The sequence below is a fragment of the Oreochromis niloticus genome, linkage group LG7 (assembly GCF_001858045.2).
Source record: "Oreochromis niloticus isolate F11D_XX linkage group LG7, O_niloticus_UMD_NMBU, whole genome shotgun sequence".
Classification (NCBI taxonomy): domain Eukaryota; kingdom Metazoa; phylum Chordata; class Actinopteri; order Cichliformes; family Cichlidae; genus Oreochromis; species Oreochromis niloticus.
Genome location: NC_031972.2, coordinates 47,222,386 through 47,243,016, shown reverse-complemented (window position 1 = coordinate 47,243,016; position 20,631 = coordinate 47,222,386). Strand labels below are relative to the sequence as shown.

At 40.1% G+C, this 20,631-nt stretch overlaps 1 protein-coding gene across 1 annotated transcript; it reads left to right on the top strand.

Annotated features, from left to right (window-relative positions):
* Positions 1-3,831: 3,831 nt before the first annotated feature.
* Positions 3,832-20,546, top strand: appl2 (adaptor protein, phosphotyrosine interaction, PH domain and leucine zipper containing 2). Its single transcript, XM_003443914.5, has 21 exons — positions 3,832-4,148; positions 5,636-5,734; positions 6,325-6,384; positions 7,252-7,323; positions 8,159-8,246; positions 8,379-8,420; positions 8,511-8,569; positions 8,895-9,041; positions 9,231-9,313; positions 9,592-9,744; positions 12,480-12,668; positions 12,767-12,809; positions 13,069-13,125; positions 14,323-14,417; positions 15,071-15,226; positions 15,449-15,501; positions 15,677-15,851; positions 16,874-16,910; positions 17,022-17,177; positions 17,280-17,327; positions 17,513-20,546. Exons 1-21 carry the CDS (start codon positions 4,092-4,094, stop codon positions 17,642-17,644), a joined length of 2,001 nt encoding a protein of 666 aa, XP_003443962.1. The 5' UTR covers positions 3,832-4,091; the 3' UTR covers positions 17,645-20,546.
* Positions 20,547-20,631: the final 85 nt, after the last annotated feature.

Here is a 20,631-nt window from a genome sequence, read left to right as displayed (position 1 = left end):
AGAGCAGTCACATGAGTAGAGTATGATGGCAAGAAGCATTACATTAGCACTCTGCACCAGTCAAACCAATTCACACTTTCTGTTAGCGGTGTTATCTATATTATCATGGGAGTCGAGATTTTTAAAATTCAAATGAGACGTTTCCAGAGGAAAAAAAAAAGACATCATAAATTCTCTTTCTGTTTTATGCTAGATGGACTCATTTCCACAGGCCTGAGATGCTTCTTATGTGTAGATGAACTGATGTGTGAGACTAATTTTATTTAAATTTCTCATACACAATTACAAGTGTCTAGAAGAAAAAGAAGGCCTTGTGTGCAGTAAAGTCAGTCTTAAACTGTTGTGCACAATCCATTGCAATCTGAAGTAAAATACATTATAGGAAAAATGCTTTCTCGCCTCATGCTTGCTCTTTATGTGCGCCGTGAGAGGACTGATGACACTGCCATCTGTCAGTTCATTGTAAAACTGGCAGCTGGTTAGCTTAACACAGTCACTGAAAACGGGAGGAAACAACTATACTGGGGCTCTATCCAAAGGTGGGCTGCAAAAATCAGCTTTGGACCTGATTCACCTCCTTACACAGCAAGAGCTGATGGCGTCTGTGAGGACGCAGGGCGTAAGAGATCCTGTGGAAGTCAGCGGCCACTTGGAATGGTTTGCTGCTACCACAATGAAGGAGTGCAGAATGCCACGGAGCCCCCCCACAGCAGCTTCCACCTGCTTGGATGTACTTCCAAGCTTTGGTGAGCTACTATCAGTTGCAGCTCAGACTGAACAACTTTTCTCCTAAAAGAACATATTTCTGTACCTGTCACTGTTAGCCACCCACACAGAGAATCATAAAAAGGTGACCTTGAGTGGTAAAGCATCTGCATGAAATTCACCACATCCAGTCTTTGTGGCACACAAGAGCAGGACAGAAGGTACATTTTAAACGTCTGGGGGTGAACTGTCAGAAAAAGTCTCAACACAATCTGATCAAGAGATCATCATGGATGGTTGACCTTAGGCCATGTAAATAAGTAAGCATTGTCTAGTTATATAGCAGTGTTCAAGATCAAAAGTCACAAATTAAGACATAACAATTAAAACAGTATAAAGTGATTAAACTAATAAAAGGTGATTGTAGGGAGGTGGGTCCAAATCTCCTCTTGTCTTTAACTTTGATCTAGGTGCAGCCAGCAAGCTGATCTCAGAGATCTAGCAATTGCATGTGGATGATGTAGAAGACTAGTAAGTCCAAATCCAGGACATCTGATTATGAAGCACTCTAAAGGCGATAACCACTACTGAACCCTAAATTTTACCAGCATGAAGAAGCTCAAATCGGCGTCACAATGGACCTTATAGAAGACCCGGTGAGTAGTTTCGTAGTAACATTGAGAACCGATTTAGGAATAATTTCCTCCAGCAAAGCAATAATGAATTACATTAATCGAGGTGTGAGAAACAAAAGAATGAACGGCCATTTCCAAATCGCACTGAGACACAATATATGTGTCAATAAATGTGACACGATATATATTAACACCCAGGCATAAGCTAAGCAATCTGCTTCTTAACAGCTGTTTTAAATGTATGTGAAAGGATCTGTATGACTAGTCTGTGGGATGGTTACCGGGCAGAGGTACGAGTTGAAAGCAAAGGATCTTCTGGATAAAAATGCGTCAGTATTTCAAAAGATGTCTGTCATCCCCTTTATGTTTGTAGAAGAAGTTCTAAAAGTTTTGGTGCTCGTCTGACTTTTGCTTTGGCACCTTAACAAGGTTTATAACTGCATTATCTGTGAGAAAGCTTGACAGAGGGATAGTGATCACATTTACCTCATGAACATGAGTGTAATTATTTTATATCAACAAAACTGACATACTCTCAGTCTACTTTGCATTTACACTTAGTACTTAGCACTATTTAGGAACTGTTAGAAGGCTAACATGCTAAAATTAGTATGGCTAATACAACTTTTAAGGTATGTTTTGACTAGGTGGGCTTTACTTTAGCCCTAGAAAAGCAAAGATTATTAACTGTACGCCAGATACAATGCAGCTTGCTCCTTTCAGGGTGGTCTTTAGCTGAATCACTCTTTTATTTAAAAGAGGCTATCCAGACAATACCCATTGCTGTTTTACCAGACTTCAAACATAGTTCATTATCAAAGTTAGAGCTGAAAAGCTTTGTCTGATTTACAGCCACAACTATACCAATTAAACAAGGCAAGTCCACTGGGGAGCGAAGAATGATCTCCCACTCAGGCCGCCTGGAAGCTTGATGAAGAGGCACTGCTTGTCACAGCTTGCCTAGATTATCAAGGCACAACACAACATGACATGGCCATCCTAACAAGTCAACAAGACAGTTATTCAGATTGGAAAAAATGTAAAATACTACACGAGTGCATATTACATGCTGTCTTCTTACTGTGCCACAGCCTAATATAGCAGGATTTGTTTTAGGTTTTTAGGTTTTAGGGCTGATGTTAATACAGATTTTTATAGAGAGAAAAAAACAGTGAGTACTCTTATATTCATTATATCAAAGTTATATAAAGGTTTAACTTTGCAAAGGTTTATTTCTCAAACTACCTGTTAGGACAAAACAGTAAATATGTTTTAGTTGTTGTTTTTGTTTTACTTTGTATAGCCTTTGCAGTAATTGCGATTTAATTAGAGAGCCAGAAACTCAGCACATCACATGCTCAGCCAATTTGTCAGTTGCGATTGATGCAAAGCAAGACAGAGCTTCTGGTCCTGATTACTTACCAGACTAAAATGTAATTTTAAAAGGTTTGTGCTACTTATCACCATCCATTGGTTTACATCCATTTATCTCTCAATAAATACTAACTGCTTCCTTATATCAATCAACAATCCTTTTTTGTTGTTGGTGGGGTTTTTTTGTTTGTTTGTTTGTTTATTCCTCAAAGTAAAGGAACATTTTATTTTGTAATGAGTGGAGTGAGCTGTTCTGGGGTAATAGTGCCTCCATCCATATGGCATGAATTGCCACTAAATGGATTGATCAGTATAAATTTTATAGAAATGTTATGTTATCTATACCCAGCTGAGCATCTATGGAAGACATTGGTCCAATAAATCAGACAGTGCTTTCTCCCACCACTTAAACAGGACTCCAGTAGAGTTCAGTGGCGCACTAATGTTTTTCTACTGGCACATGATGATCCATCTAGAGGTTAGGATAGGTATCAGATTGATACTTTGTTCCTATCCTCTAAGTTCAGTACGGAGCATACTGAATTGGGATACATTATTTATGTTTTGTTTTCTTTTTTCTTTTTTCTTTTTTTGGGGGAAATGAAAAAATATCCGCTATGAAAAATGTCTGAACCCTTTTGTGTTGACTGTCAAATCTATTTTTATAGCCTATAGCACATTTAAACAACAGTAAATAGAGAGAGGGGAACATTTAGAATTCTGAAAAACCAAATTTCCAAATACATGAAAAACTGAAAGGTGTGTTTGTTTTATTAAACTCATTAAAATGGGTTCAGAATTTGTCAATTAAGGAGGCTTTATCTCATACAACATGACACTGCTCTCCCCTACGTAAGCTTTATAGCTTTAAAGCGTGGTATCGGCAGTAGTTGCTCTTTATTTACTTGATATTACATCGATACTAAAAATTGTAGTACTGCACAGCACTGCATTTCATCACCTCACGAAGAAACTTTGTGTTGTTTTTCCTTTAAATTTTTTTAAAACCCTATTTGAAAAATCAATGCTGCAATTCTTTATGTGACCACACGGGGTCACTGTTGACATTAGAATGTCCTAGGATACTGTAAGTCGCCATTATCGCCGACGCTTTGCCGTAAATAATTAGGATAAAATCAACTTAAACACTGAACTATATATATATATCTATATGTATATATCTCTATATGTCTTTAAACAACCTCAGAGTTTGAGGATGTTTACTCTTACTGGTCACCAGCTGTTAGATGACATCATGACTGGGCCTGCTACCAATTGCATACGGGCTTCTCTTTTTCGCGCAGTAGTGTCTGGGAAATTGAGTCCGTACTCTAAATAATTCAAGCCCTCGTTCCCTTCTCCTGCACAGCTAACAAGATGCCGGCCGTACATCACAAACTGCTCCTGGAGGACGCTTTACAGGACAGTCCTCAGGTAGGCCTGCGTCTCTTTTCTCATGTTTGTGTACCCAGCTGTCTCATTAAAGGCGTTACGAGCGCCGAAGTTAGCTTAGCCCAGACAGTATCCAGTACCCGTTGTAGTCTGTTTCCACTGGTCGATGACAGTTCTCAATTGACACATTGTTACAAGAATTGTAATCCCCCTGTGAGCAGTAGCTGCACCTTCAAGTCATTTCTACAGCATGTCACGGTTATGTGGATTTTTTGTGTGTCTCCGTTGTATTTACAAAGCTACCGCCCTTCTCAGGGATTCCATCTCTCTCCCAGAGATGATTTATCTGGTGTACATCCAGACCTGTGTCAGTCACAACCATATAGCTCCACCAGACTCGGTGTCCTGCAATCGTTTTATTTTCTAATGCCGTGAAGTTATTTTGATCTAAATTCTGTTCTGTAGCCCTTCTGGGCCTGATTCCCAGGATGTGGGAGGGGTTTCCATTATCGGACTCCCCTGGAATTAGTCAACAGTCTGCAAACAGGGCAGTGTTACTGCAAAAATAACATGCCAAATTTTTACAGGGTACAAAACGCTTACACTGTGTACAAGTTATTCACCGAGTTCGGCATTCATTTTCATGCATGACCGTGGGTGATGAATTCTGTCCTTGCTACATCTAATGCATCCTGTTTTCTGTAGTCTGTTGCATCACTCTTCCTCTAAAGAGGGCTGACCTCTTTGGAGGTTCTGCTTAAGTGTAACCCACGCTGGAGGGTCACTGTCTGCTTAGTGGTTTCCTTCCTCAAAACAAGACATGTACCTGGCATCTTTGTACAGTAACACACACATACAGCCAAGCGTCATGATGTCTTGTTGGTGTGAAATGACTCATGGTCCTTTTATTGGATAAGTCAGCTTGAGTGAACTGTAAACAGACTTCACTCTCTGGGTGTGTTCCATTCTGCTTGAACTGCCCTACCTTGCTGCACCTGTTTATGGAAAACACTTCACCAGACAGGATTTTGTCTGTTTGCATATCCACCCTGCAGTAAAATACGTATGCCTTTAGTTTAACTTTAAGTTTTGCTTGAGTATAATCCGGCTACCCACATTTCTTGAGCTCAGTGACTTGTGTAGATTTTCATCTGACTTAAGGTTAAGACCAGTATTTATCATCGGAAGTACTTGTTTATTTACAGTATATCTGTTCTTCTGGGGGGTTTTTTTTTTTTCATTTTCATTGGTCAGAAAACAGTTTTAAAAGTTCCCATTACAACTTTCCAGGATGCCAGACTTTCATATGGGTTTTCATGCAAATCTACCACAACAAAAAGCCACAGTGATATTTTTCACCTTGTGAAGTAACTGAGATCAGTTATCAGAATATTTAAGTTCTGTAAGTTAGTGGGAAAATTGTTGGATAAGGTTTTTCTAATTATTTCACTTTGTGCTCAGCTATTCATGCCATTATAGTGTTCATCAGAAGAGTCTGTAATGTTTTTGTTTTTTCCCCTTACCCACAGACTCGCTCTTTGCTCAGTGTGTTTGAGGAAGATGTGGGAATGCTTACAGACTACACCAACCAGCTGCTACAATCAATGCAGCGGGTGTTCGGAGCACAGGTACTAAAACAAATTACTGTCAGGCGCAGGCTTGCACTCCTTTCCATTTGCTGTTTGGAACAGAGCCACATGTTCAAACACATAATAGGAGATTTTTTTCCCCCCCTTACGTTTGTAGATGAACATGAGTTCTAATTTAACTTGCTGATTCTGGGTTTTGCATCACTGAACAGCAGCAGAGTGTTGTGTTTGGTTTGATTTGATTTAGGATGCCATTTGAGCTACTGTTTTTGATGAGAAACGTACCAAACTGTAACACCATACTCTCAGCCCCACAATGAAAATTTGTCTCCTGTAGAAATGGAGCAGAAAACATTTGGTGTAGAAGTTTGTTTTTGACCTATATTTACTTTGTGGTTAAAATGTTGCGTTATTAATGTAACCCTGGTTCTCTGAGGTATCTCATTATTGAAGGTGCCCTCTGGTGTTTTCGCCAGCTTTTCAACAGATATTGAATCGCATTGCACCCAAAAAACATTTTTTTATAAATGTTCTCAGTAAGTGAAAAAATGCATGATGTTTGAGCTTGAAGGAGTAATCAGTCCTTTTTCTTAACATGTATTTATTTTCCTTCTTTCGTTCCACCACAGAGTGAGATGGGACTGGCCACAGAGCAGCTCTCAAAGCAACTTTTGGAATACGAGAAGAAAGTAAGTAGGGTTCATATGCTTACTTAATCGTGTGATTGCACAAAAAAGACAGAAGCCTGTGTTATGAGTACTGTCCATGTGGGCTATAGACACTTTTTATCATTTTGATCTGAACTTTCTGTTCGTGTGTGAGTTTGCATGTGTCCTTCCTCCTGTGTGCAGCAAAAAAAGCCTTGGAGGAGTGCACCTCCTTTGGCAATGTAGCCAACACAAATCTATTAAATCATTTAGAGAAACATATGTGGATAGTTGACCTTTGTTGGTAGACTTTGTTCTGGATTGCAGGGTGAATGTGAACAAAAACAGCAGTGATCTGTAACTGCAGAACTTTTTTAGCACTCTTATGATTAAAACTCAGCATCTTGACTTTAACTACTGGCTTTATTACCATCTTTGACCTTGTCTGTGTTTTCTACCATGACCCAGATGACCGAGAACCTACACAGATATCTTTGGCCTTGTTTAATGAAAGGGATGTGCCAGAAATCCTGGCAGAACAGGGTGGTTATTTCAAATTTGTCTCATAGCGAGGAGATTCTGGGTTTGAACCCCAGCTGGGGTCTTTCTAAGCGGAGTCTGGATGTTCTCCTTGTGCCTGCATGGGTTTCCACCAGGCTTTCTCTCAAAATCAAAAGACATATGTGTTAGGTGAATTGGCGATTCGATGTGAGGTAGATAAAGTGCTTGGAGTGTTTTAATGTATGGTTAAATGTGGCTTGTGGTCTAAAGCACTTTGAGTGCTCCATAGGAGCAGAAAAGTGCAATATAAATGCCAGCCCGTTCCATTTCCTACACATTAAATAAATCTATGGCACATTACAAAGTTTCTTGGTCTAAACTCACTGCCCTTTCTTTTTTTCTGTCTAGAATTTTGCCCTTGGAAAAGGTGATGAGGAGGTAATCACCACGCTGCAAAACTTTGCCAAAACTGTAGGGGAGGTAAGGCCCGCGCTTGCAGTTTTCTTGCTCTATGAGTATATTTACGCGTGGTGTATGCGTGCACAGCGAAAGAGTGAGATGATGAAATGTCCCAGAGTCTGTAGTTGCTTTTTTATCATGTTACAAAGGGTATTGCACCTGCGTTCCCCTAGCATGGCAGAGAAAATGAGCTCAATGAAAAGAGCAGAGGACTTTTATGACTGTGCGACCGGAACTGATTGATATGTGTATCTCACCGGATGGAGGAATACAGGGAAACAGCAGTGGGCGGGTGGATGGATGAGTAGATGATGGAGTGGTAGACAAAACAGATGGGCCTGTCACTGTCAGCCATGGGGGTCCACAAGCCTTGCCCAGTCAGCACTCATGACACACACCCATATGCACAGAGGACACACGTTGATTGTTTGCTTGACCTTTTACCTTCTCATGCACAGGAAACAAATTTCACACTGAGATTAGGCCTAAAACTGCACCTAATCTTGTGAACTTTAGAACTTGCTAAATCGTCATGCGGCTTGTTGATAACCACAGGGAATAATAGCTGAATTTGTCTGATATGCAGCCCTGTTTCCAATATCAGAGTAAACAGTAAGCTTTATTATTCTCTTTATGAAATGTACTCTTCCACAGTATGGCTTTATTATGATGTAGGGGGAGGCATTGTATGCCACAATGCCCCCATTTCACTGAAAATGCAATTTTCCAGCATGCTGGCAAGAAATGTTACTGTAAATATTAAACCGAAATCCCTCAAGATGTTTGGGGGAGGCTCATCTTCTGTTTGTGTCCTTGCACGGCGCCTCATATGTGTAATCTCTTTTGTATGGTCCAGCTGAATGCACTCCACTCCGAGCTAGCTAACCAGATGGCTGACAGCATGGTCTTCCCCTTGATCCAGTTCCGAGAGAAAGACCTCACAGGTAGCTTCTGACAGACTTGGATTAAAAAAAAGAAGAGCCCTCATCATAAAAACATAAGCATAACCTACGTGATAATGCATTTTTAAATACCTGTTGTAGATGTATCTCTAATAATATTTGTCAATTTTGCAGAGATAAGCACACTGAAGGAAATATTTGCCATTGGAACTGATGGTAAGCACATTCTTTTGCCAGTCTGAGAAAAGAAAATGACAGGAAATAGTTACTATCTGATGCTCACAGTCTTTCTGCTGTTCTGTGCAGAGCATGAGGCAGCTATGGTCAAGTACAGTCGATTGCCCAAGAAGAAGGAAAATGAGAAGGTAGAGTAACTGCCAAGTGCTTTCTTAGCTTCTCTTTCTCATTGATCACAAGCTGTAAAACGAGCACGCAACACTGTAATGCTCTCATTAATGCAGTGGGAGTCTTTTAAAAGCATTTGAAGTACAAATGGATTAAACTAAATAATCCTCTGCTGCCATGCCTCCTCGTGGGAGTATGACTGTAACTACTCTACAGTTTATGCATTATAATGGCTGCAAAGATAAGACTCTTTTTGCTATGCTAAACATATCAACGTGTTTTCTTGGATGTACAAGATTGTGCTGCTGTGCTGCTTATTTGCATGTCCCTCTCCTGTCTGAATAGTTGAAGGCAGACTTGGTGAAGGAGGTGGCTTACACCAGAAGAAAGCAGCACCAGGCCTCACTGCAGTATTATTGTGCCCTCAATGCCCTGCAGTATCGCAAGAGAGTAGCTATGCTCGAACCAATGCTAGGCTACACTCATGCACAGGTACTCAATCACCCCATCCGTCATCATATCAGCATTCAAATTACGTGCTTAAAAAAGAGAGGGAAGTGATTCATTAGACCAGATTCAATTTCATCCTTTTTAATAAATGCCCAACCTATGGGCATGTGAGCTGCAACATGCATGTGCAGTATGGTACAAAGTGGCTCACTGTTATCTTTGATTTCGCAGATCAGCTTCTTTAAGAAAGGCTTTGAGCTGGTGTCAAAGAAGATGGACAGTTTTCTCGCTTCTGTTTCCAACATGACACAAAGGTAAGTCCTATCCCATTCACAACTGTTTTGGTTTTGGGTGGTGAGGTTTATAGCGAGTGATGAAATATGGCTTTGGAGCAAGTATTGTGGAGTATTGATGCTTGTGTGTGACTGGAAAAAGAAAAAATGTTACTATGATTTTTTTTTTTTTTTTTTTGGCACTCTACATAATAGTATTGAATGATTTTTTTTTTAAATGTCTTTGTATTTAAATGCTCTGTGGGGGGAGAAAAACATTTCTGGAACGAGTTTAGATGGATTTCGGTTTTCCATCTCAGCATCCAGGCCCAGCTGGACTCAGAGGCGGAGGCCATGCGAGTGTCCCACAGGGAGCTTCTGTCTGTGGAAGACACTGTCTACATGCCAGATAAGGACACAGAGCCTGTCAATCGCACGCTTATCCAGAAGGCTGGCTACCTCAACATTCGGAAGTAAGATTAATTACACTCATTATGCCCCTATCTGAAAATCTAAGGACACTTCCTACTCCCTACCTAGTCAATATGTTAAAGGATGCCACGAAAGGAAACAAACTGAAGTGGCATTTCCAATTTTGTCAGGAAATTAAATGCGGTTCAGTAGATGGTGCCATTGATCCACGGTGGCTCCGGGAGATTTCGAATGCCTAAATTACCAAACACAACCAGGAAATGATTTTTTGCTTCTCTCTCTCTCACCAAATACACTTAAAAATAAGCCCGAACACGATAAACAGTAAGTCTGTCACAGCAGACAAGGTGTGTCAGGTAACATGTTGACAGTGTGCGCTGTCAGCTTATTCTAGACTAGATGTATGGCAAGGGAAACTTCCTTAATGGCTTCAAGGGATAAAAACTGCTGCGTAGCTCGCATTGTGATTTAGTGAAATGTCAAAGCTGTCAAACTCTGTCTCTCCCTCATATACATCCAAAGTCTTTGACAAATGTCTGTGACACCGGAGAAAAGGTTTCCACAGAATGCCATTCTGTTTAATGACACACACTGCCAGCAGCCTCAAACGCTTGTCAAATAGAGCTGAGGCCAGAAAACATTTTCTGTTTCAAATGGTTTCTCAGTATTAAGGGTCTGAGTCACCCGGGGCAACATGAGCCATACACTTAAGTATTTATCAAAGGACATTTATTTGGGAATATTTGGTGAACAGAGCGTACAAAATTGAAGGTTTACAGATGAGCAGTTGAAATGAGTCACGCACGTATAGATCAGTTTTGAAATGGGGTGACTCAGAGTTGAATTACATCCTAGCTTCGTTATAATTGCATATACAACATTAATAGCCAAAACAAATTTAGAGCCAAAATAAAACAACCCAAAAATAAAAAAAGAAGACAACTCGGGATCTACTTGTGGAATCAAATGATGAGCGGGGAAAAATTGTTGGTGTGAAAATGTTATTAAAATAGTTAATCATGGTTTCAACAATGGACGTGCAGTTCGTGTTTTAGATTCTCAATAACAATTCTTCATATTACCGAAGACGAGACATTAAGTGCAAGCTAAAAAAAATGACTTCTGTACAATTACCCGAACTCTAAGGAATATAGCTGACCACAGCAGATGCGTGCAGTTTTGTTCTAATCAGTTAATGCTTTTAAGTGCTCTTTTTGGAGATGGATAAGAAGATTTTTGCCTATTAAAAACAAAAAATGTAAACAGTAAAAAGAAAAATACGAAAATGACAGGAAAATGGAGTTCTGTGAAACTTCTCATAGTTTTCAGGTAACAAGCATTCATGAATATACAATAATAATCGGTAAGGAACATTATCCTGTTTGTATTACCACAGCAATATTCCATAAAAATGCAATGACTGGATGAAGTAATTAAGTGTCTATCATGTAGGATGTTATCTTTCTGTGAGCTTTGCATAAATGTGTTTTACGAGTCATTATTAAAATGTGAGCTCAGGTGGGCTGTAAGCCACTCGTAATTAAAGCTTTATCAACAGCTTTAAGCTGCATGGATTGAAAATTAAAATGAGGTGAATCTTTATTATTCAGAGAAGGTTACCCGCCTGTCAGATCTTAGCTCAAGTAATGCCAGGAATTAAGTAGTAGGTGCCCTGTTTGTGTGCTCATATCTGGTTATTGAATATTACTAATGTTTCAATGCAGGAAATAGCACCAGCTAATAGATGAGCACACTGTGTCTTTTTTTAAAATCAGAAATCTGTCATGTTTTCAACATTTATAGTTTTCCAAAGGTACACAAAATCACTATCCATTATGATGGATTCTGAGCAGTGATTCTAATCATCGGGTGTGTTTTGAGGGCCAACTGTTTGTGCTGTATAATATGACCTTGTGCAAGGCTTCTGGCTGGCTGCTGAACACACATCCTCCATTGTTTGTAAGTGGGAAACTTGTCTGTAAACATCTATAGATCTGCTGCTACAAGTATAACTTCTGTTTATTTCTTTGCTCTCAATGTACGTAACAGAGTAGACAACAGGCGACAACAACTACACGTATAGCATATTTATATTTATATATGCGGTGGTGCAAGATGTTGGAATAAAATATGGAATAAATAGGGGATGGATGGATAAAGTTAACCTACCGCTGCACGTGCATCTCAGTTATAATAAAATTATGAATTGCAGACTAGTTTCTGTGTTCACTATATTTTCCAGGAGACATTTTTACAGAACTAGTTCATCTATATGTGTTTTTAAAGCGGTTCTTATAAATTTGTCCTGTGGCAAGTATTACTGTAGTCATACAACCACTGGGAGTTGTTGCACTGAATCATGTCTTGCCTTTGTACAGATGAGATAGAGGTCCTTTGGGGCCTATATGTTGACATATATCATTGATTTGTGAAGACTGTTTCCTAACGAGCTGTGTTTGCTCTTTCATACAGATAGGTCTGACACAGTAATTTTACTTCTAGAATGTAAGGTCACTAAAAAGACTAAGAGATCCCTCTGAGACGCAGATCCAGAGGTCACTGGGTCATTATGACCTTTGAGAAATTACCAGATGGAGAGACCTGCTCTATAGAAAAAATAAAAATCGTCCACTTTATTGTTCAAATCACCTCAAAGCTAATTGCATACATGCACACATATAGTATCCATTATCTTACTTTACACTTACGATCTGGATCTACATTTATGGCTTTGATTCAAACGCTGTTTCTTCTGTTTCTTCTTTTTCTTCTCCAGTAAAACAGGCCTAGTGACCACAGCCTGGGATCGTCTGTATTTCTTCACCCAGGGAGGGAATCTCATGTGCCAGCCGCGGGGGGCTGTAGCAGGAGGCATGGTGCTGGACCTGGATAACAGCTCTGTCATGGCGGTGGATTGTGAGGACAGACGCTACTGTTTTCAGATAACCTCTCCTTCAGGAAAAACGTATGTACTCTTTTTTTTTTTTTAATTTCTCCATGTTCAGCAGTGAGAATAATACATAAACATTTTAATTCTCTCTGTTATTATTCCTGTCTCTGCAGGTCAATGATTCTACAAGCCGAGAGCAAAAAAGAGTATGAAGAAGTGAGTGAAGGGGCAGCTCAAACAGCTCCATTTGACCTTCGTTTTTGTTTTACATCCACTTCACGAAGATATCCGCTGCTACAAGTATCTGTCATAGAACAATGGAGAGACTGTCAAGACTCATTTGTGTGGTTTTTGTATTAAGTTTTGTGCTCGGACACAAGTGACTGGCCTGTCACAGCTGGTATCAGTCAAGGGATTTCACGCTGTGCCTGAGCTAGATGAAGCCTTAATGTAGTAATTTCTGTTTCTTTCTCAGTGGATTTGCACTGTGAACAACATCTCCAGACAGATCTACCTGACTGACAACCCAGAGGTAAAGATTTCATACTAACTAGCATAGATACACACCGTTTAAATTAAAAAAAAAAAAAAAAAAGACACTTAACCAGGCATTTAAGGATAAAACTTTAACACATTAACACACATCCAGTTAACACATTAACTGGATGTGTGTTTAATCTATTTAAGCAACATAAAAAGTAATGATTAACAAACCTTTACTCCATGACCGTCACGCCCTCACAGTCTCTCAGTTGTCTTTGCCTTGAGAGCTATTCAGTCCCAGAATCTTGTATATTTCCTCTGCAAATGTTTATTCTTCACATTCTCTAATGATGAAATAACTAGAGCTGCATCCAAAACTGCCCTCACTCTTATGTGCTTACTTCTCATCCGTGGTAATCATTCGGGGGGTTTCACGTAGATTTCAGACACCGTTAACAGGTGCGCTGTTATAGACCTGAAAATTAGGGTTTTATCACCTCAGGAGCAAAATTTCAGGATTTCTAGTGAATAGCTGTTGGACTGAGTGAGGTTTTTTGTTTGTTTTTTTTCCGAGTTTGAGAATTTTTGAGTGGGCTGGATAGAATTACCAGAAGAGCTGGTAATGAAGTTTAGCGCGCCAGGCAGCAGATGGAGAATGATTTTCGACGCTGCTTATCTTGTTTATCTAATTGTTAAAGTTTTGCCTCCGTTCTCTCTCCCAACTCAAGTGTTCGTGGAGAGCTGCGTGACCTCACCCTCATTTGTCTCGTCAGTGATGTGACTTTTGTTAATTGTTTGGTGGATTTTTCTTAATTAGAGTGAAACCACTTAGTGCAGTGAATAAACCTGCTCTCCAGTATGTCCTTTACGTAAAACATTCTCTACAGAATTTGGTCAGGGTTTTTTTTCTGATTTACTAAAGCAGGATTTCTAATTATTATTCAGTGATTGGTTTCTTTTTCCAGTTTGCATTCCACCTTACTGTAAATAATTACATCCCTCAAATCCTATACGTAATTATATATGAACTAAACAACAAATAGAAACCAGGGAACCATCTGCTGTTTTTTTTAGGGATGCCACTAAATAAACTGCTTATGGTACACAGAGCAAACATTGGGTTGAGAAAATACATTGAAGACAATGAGACAAGTACTTGGAAATGTTTTAGGATCATTTATAGTCGCTAAATGACTCAGACTACTGGTACGTGAGATACTGAACAGTCTTTGATTTTTGATATTAGGCTGTGGCTATCCGACTGAACCAAACTGCCATCCAGGCAGTGACTCCCATCACCAGCTTTGAGAAGAGACAAGACGGCTCACCCAACCCCGACAGGTCAGGCATGTAGCTTATGTGAGAGTGTATTCAGAATCCTACATTCAGTACTGCATAACAATCCAAAGCTTGTAATGCATCGTGTCATGGTGAAAGGACAAACAAATGTTTATAGGGTGATGAACATGCAGTTTTCTTAGTTCTGTGCTACAAAAGCTCCTGCAAAATGAAGTCGGGTAACGTTAAAAAATAAAAAAGTGCCACTGAGCTTTGGAAATGTGGCCAAAGCCAAACATCTTATGCATCACTGTAAATACCTGTTGTTGAACAGGGTTCTTTTCCTCAGATTAAGCTTTGTGTTTTCTTTTAAACAGAGGAGGGAGGGTTTTGCTTGCTGTAATCTCTCCTTCTGTTCATGCTTCTTTTAAAGCAAATTAAAGTTTAAGAATTGGTGGAAGACCAGAAATGCACACTAAAGTCTGTCTTAAGTAGTTATCTTTCATTGTTAGGATTTTCAGTGTGAAATCCTCTCTTGAGGATTGTAGATTTTTGCCCCCTCACTGACACACCATGAATCATTTCACGGCTGCTGCTGACTGAAGTATTAGGTTCACATTTTTCCAATCTGTCTTATCCTTTATTGGTGGGGGGTGGGTGGGTGCGTTCTTGGTTTATTCCTCAGAACTCATCTTTATTTTGTCTAATTCCTGCAGAGCTAAGCCAGGAGGTGTTCATACTACCAGCAGTGGTTCTCAGAAAACAGGAGTTGCCCCAGAACCAGAGGATCTAATAGCCCCGGGGACGCCCATTCAGTTTGACATCATGTTGCCTGCGTCCGAATTTCAGGACCAGAACAGAACTGGGGGGAGGTGAGAGCACAGCTGAGACAGGAAGTTTGTGTGGGTGCTTGTTTGTGTTTTTGCAAAAGACAGATAGGGGCGAGTTACTGGTGGGCGATGACACTAATTTCCTAAATGTTGGTCTCATTGTGGTTTTTACATCATTTCCAGGAAGCAAATAGCTTCGTAATTGTGTAGCGCAGTGCTTTAATTGTTTTTTTTTCTTGCTGGTGTGTGCTCCCATCCTGACAGACGCACAAACCCATTTGGAGAAACAGAAGACGACTGTTCGACAGAGACTGATGGTAACAATTTCCTGTTCTAAGTGCACTTTAATAGTCCACTCTCTTTCAAGTACTTTTTAAGTTCACCTTAACCTCAGTGTGTGGTTGTGATCGGTCAACTTCTTTGTTCACTGTCCTTGTGCTTTTATTCTGATGACATATTTAGCTTGCGCATGATGTTTGTCTGTCTCTGCAGACTCCCTGCTTCAGCAGGTATTCGCTGTGCGTTTCCTGGGCTCCATGGCGGTTCGCTGCGGCGACAATCAGGAAGTGATCTACGAGGCCATGAGGCAGGTGCTGGCTGCCCGAGCCATTCACAACATCTTCAGGACCACAGAGGCCCACCTCATGGTCACCAGCAGTAGCCTCAGGTAGACTTTCAGCACAAGTTTTACATCAATATGCACCTGCTGGAGACAGATATGGGGACTTGTTTTGAGGCACTTAGAAATATCTCGTTGATATAGAAACAAAGTTCTTTTCAGTGGTGCAGGTACATTTGCAAAAAGGTTAAAAAAAATATTCATAGTGTTTTCCTTTCAACTCATGGTTACCCTGATTCTTCCAATAGTTTCAACACCTTGACAAATATTTTTTAAACTTAAATTTTAGTTTTTATTACACTTCAGCTGCAAAAGGTTGACAAAGTATTGTTGTTAATCTGCTGTGTGGGCAGCCAGACGGGCAGTGTGGACACCCAATTTTGTGAACACAAAAAGTCAAGAGCGCAACGATGCAGGATTGTCAAGTTGATAGTAAAAATCAATTTCAAATCGCAGGTCAGGTTTTCTGAAAATCTTGTAAACACGTAAAACAGAAAGATGCGACCTAGGTCTGTGCATCTACTGGGAGGCTGAGGCTAAGCTGAGACACTGGCGGGTGTCAGTGTTTTTTATATTTACATTTACCGCATTAAAGCCTGAGTGACATAGTCTGGTTTGGACCTTGATCACAGCTACATCTCTTTCCTGTAGCCAAGCACGCCATGCAAAGCACTTATGTAGAACTTGAAGTTCCTTCACCTTGTGCACGCAAATCCAAGTTGTCTATAGCACCAAGGCGGCACACGTCATTTACATAACTTTAAATGCATTGAAGTTAAGTGAGAGCCATTGAAAAAATAACAAACAAACAAAAGAATGCTAGGGCATTCCTGTGGCATCTTGACAATCTTAAAGTTGGCAAGTTGCCGTAGATTGTTGCCTGAGTTAAACTACAAAAAGAACCTTGAAGCAGGAACCCTGTGAAGCATGAATATTGGCAGCAAAGAACAAACTTTGTGATGTTGAATTGCTACGTAACCCACGGCTGCTTTTTTTTTTTAACACTCTCAGAATAGAAATCCTGAGTATGACTTCAGTGTTTTTGTGTTTTGTTTTGTTTTTCTCAACAGGTTGATAGACCCACAGACTCAAGTTACAAGACTAAGTGTAAGTATCACAACAGGTATCGCAGCTGCTCTTTTATTGAGCTCTGTCAGGTTTTCTGTATTTGAACTTCTTTAAAAAACACTTCTCAGTTTTTATTTTATTTATTCTCAGTTCCAGCTTGGAGAAGTGTGTCAGTTCGCAGCCCACCAGGAGAATGGGAGGCTGATGGGATTTGTAGTTGAAGCCAGAGACTGGAGCAATGGAGACGAGGAGGGAGAACCATCGTTTAGCGCCTTCGTCTTTGAGAGCAACACGGAGGGCGAAAAGGTTCACAACCCAGAATCAACAACTCTGATAGGTTTCAAGTAGAAGAACATGTTAAATGTAATATATAATATCAACACACTATATGTGATTGTCTATTCACAGATATGTTACACCATAAACCTGGCAAAGGAGATTACAGAAGCTAAGAAGGTAACGTCTTAAAAAATGTAAAACCAACCAATATATGTTTTGATTAAGATTATTATTTCTTGCTATCAACATCAAAGCATGATCCTGAGTAACTGTAGCCAACAAAGCTGATGAAAGTTGGGGAAAAATGGTGTAAAATAAATTAAGGATATTGTTCCTCAGCAAGTCTGTTTAACATTTTTAAGGACCCGGAAGCCCTGGCCCAGCTAATGAAGAACATGCCTCTGACCAATGATGGCAAGTTCCTGCTGCTTGAGCCTGAGACGGGTGACACGACCGAAGGAGCAGGACAAGAAGATCTGGAGTCTGAGGCCTAGTTCCGGTTGGATTATTCTCCCACCTAACCACCCCCAAAAAAGATGAGCCAGCCAAAACCAGGGCCACAGTTCTGCTTTTGCCCCAGAGGTTTCATTTTGACGCCCAGCCCTAACTCCGGTACTGTGACATCAATATTAGATAGGCCACATCCACCAACCCTCAGTAACTACATCTCTCGCTCGCTCTCTCTCTCTCTTTTGCTGTGCTAAAATCTTAAGATGTTGACATGGGTTTGACCACACACACACACACACATTAAAAAGAAAAATTGAAAGAACTTATTTTCACCCGTGCTCAGACTGCAACATGAGTCTTTGCATTTGGAGTTTGTCTTTGCACCACTGTAGGTGGTGCGCACATCAAAAGGGACACCACATAGATACTGGATGCGTTTTCATCGTCTCCTAAAATCCCGAGCCGTTTAACAGAGTGGTGACTCATTTTCTTTCAGTTTAGGTTTACATTTATTTTTAGGTTTACATAGTTTGAAATGGTTTTTTGTGTTTGGAGAATTTAATCCCTTTACCTTACTTTGCTTATTAGCACGTATGTGAGGCTCTTACGCAAATACTTTGGCATTCATTTCTTGATTATTTATGAAAGAAAACGTTACTGCACTTTGAGGTTTGTGTAACACCATCAAATTACCACCGAATGTACTAATTGATAGGATTTGAGACTTTTATGATAGTGTAGGATAGTTGAAATGACATCAGTTCCTTTTATCCTTAGAGCAGCCGCTCTTGCCTAGTTTATTATTTTTATCCTTTTAGCCTCCTAATGTGTGTCTCAAAGCAGGGTACACACTTGGCAAAACATTTTCTTCTCGGCTCTCTTGCCACTGTGAAGTTAGACTTGGCACCCTGGCTATCTTAAGCCTTCCCACTAAACTGAATTACTTTTATGCTCGACATTTTCCTCAGCTACCTATGTAAACAAGTTCTAAGATGATTTGTATGTCAGCGGGAAACAGCCCAGAAACGACTTCACGCTCGTTTCCCCAAAAGCCCGTGTAAATATGATCTGTCTATGTATGTTTAACCAGAGTCAATATGCTAGGATCTATTGCAGTGCATGATTAAATAATGGCATTCAATCTAGTTCCCTCTGCAGAAGATTAAAGCTTATACTATGAGCACTGAGCCGTAACGCTAAAAGAGAATCAACTCAACTGTCACAGTCCACAGTGCACTAGTGTGTGGGGGGAAAAAAAAGAAGCAATTTGCTCTCCTTTACATATGAATGCTAATCAGAGCAGAACAACTAATGGCAACGCAACCTGTGAAATTCATCGCCGCTCTGGATGCCGGCGCAGTTTTGTTCAGTTTCAGTCCGTTTGAGCTGCGAAACAAATCTTGATGGACAGCGGCAGCCTGTGCAGTGTCAGTGTGTGACCGTGTTTAGAAAAGGCAAAGGTGAAAAGAAACTGGCTGGAAGTAGAACTTGAAAGTTGCAGCGTGGTGACCACGGCAGTTTGTTTGTGCCAGAATCGCCGTGCCAGAAGCAGAAACATGTCACACATTTTATTTAGAACTTGGAGCTGCACTAACAAAAAATTGTTCGACTGCTCATCACCCTACGCATCAGAATTACAAGTTTGATTTGCAAAAAGAATTTCTTTTCGTTTTCTTAGAGGAAGAGGAAGTAAAAAAAGACCATCCTGGTTTACTTAACCGACAAGGTAGATCTTGTTTGTATACAAAAATCAACACCCACTCACTATGTAGCAGATGGTAATTGACAGACTAATGCTTCCTTTCATTCAGGTCAGAAATCTCTAAATTGAACATTTTAAACTCGAGCTGGAGACCTTCCACATTGATGTCAAGCGTAAATACTCAGCATGAAACACTCAGCTTCTTACAGCAGGCAGCATTTTAATATTTATGTCATGGATACATTTGAGAAAAGGAAGATATAAAAAGTCTGTTAAGAACATTATATACAAACTAGTGTCCTATCAAGTACATGTTTGAGATGGCTTATGACACTTACTAACCCAGGCAACTTGTAAATAGGACCATGTGATGCTATCTCATAATTATGAGATTCTCTCATAATTTAAACCCATCTGAATAAAAGTGGGCTGCACCAAACAAAAATGTTAATTGGGTTAAATATACCAACCAAATGAAGAATTGCATGTTTGGATTCACTGGGAGAGAGCTAATTGATTAGTTGGTGTGGATGTTTATGGCATGTATTGATTCAGGCAGTAAACGTGTAATGAGGATTACAGATCACCTGTCAGAAATCAGCAGTAGTCAGAAGCACATTCAAGCTCACCAGAGCATTAGAAGAGTGAGTCTCGCACTTCCAAGGGAACAACTGCTATCTTGGCAATTTGTCAGAGTAACTTTTTTTCCCCTTTTTCTTTTAATGGCTGAGTTCCCGGAGTTGACTCATGAACTCGTGGTGTCGCTTGTAGCCAGAAGAATACACACGTAAACAGCGACTCTATTCCAGGAAACCAAGCACATTTCCCTAAACATCGACTAACTTTGTAGCCTGATTGGAAACTCCAAACTGGCAGACTGTTTGATGCGGTATAGATAAAACAGTTTATCCAATATCCTCCTTTCTCAGGGGACGGCAGAGGCACTTTAATTACACCTTTACTAAAAATGTGCTTAGTGCAGTGGCCAACAGTGAGTAGTTTGGAGTTTGATGATTCACATATAAGCGGGTGCCTGTGCTTTTGCTGAGCAGTGGCTTAATTGGTGAGATTTGCTCTAAATGTTTCTACCCAGTCACAAAAAGAAATCTTAGTGTATAGAGGCTGATGCAGCCCATTAGGCTCCTTACAGCTGTGCTGCATAGTCTTGACATATTCTGTTGTAAGTAATGCACAGTCAGTAAAAATGTGGGTTATGAAGTTGTAGAAAATAAATTTCTGTAATATAGCAAGGACTGCATTTTCTCCCTTTTTTCCCATCTTTTTGTAAAAGGCTGAAGTTGCCACTACCCGTACAGCTTTGCACTTAAT

What these genes read in the sequence shown, in the direction of transcription:
- appl2 (XM_003443914.5), top strand. Translation starts at nt 4,092, where the DNA reads ATGCCGGCCGTACATCACAAACTGCTCCTGGAGGACGCTTTACAGGAC. An exon ending in GGCTACCTCAACATTCGGAA is followed by an intron (nt 9,745 to 12,479) that starts GTAAGATTAATT and finishes TTTCTTCTCCAG; the next exon opens with TAAAACAGGCCTAGTGACCA. An exon ending in AGATTACAGAAGCTAAGAAG is followed by an intron (nt 17,328 to 17,512) that starts GTAACGTCTTAA and finishes AACATTTTTAAG; the next exon opens with GACCCGGAAGCCCTGGCCCA.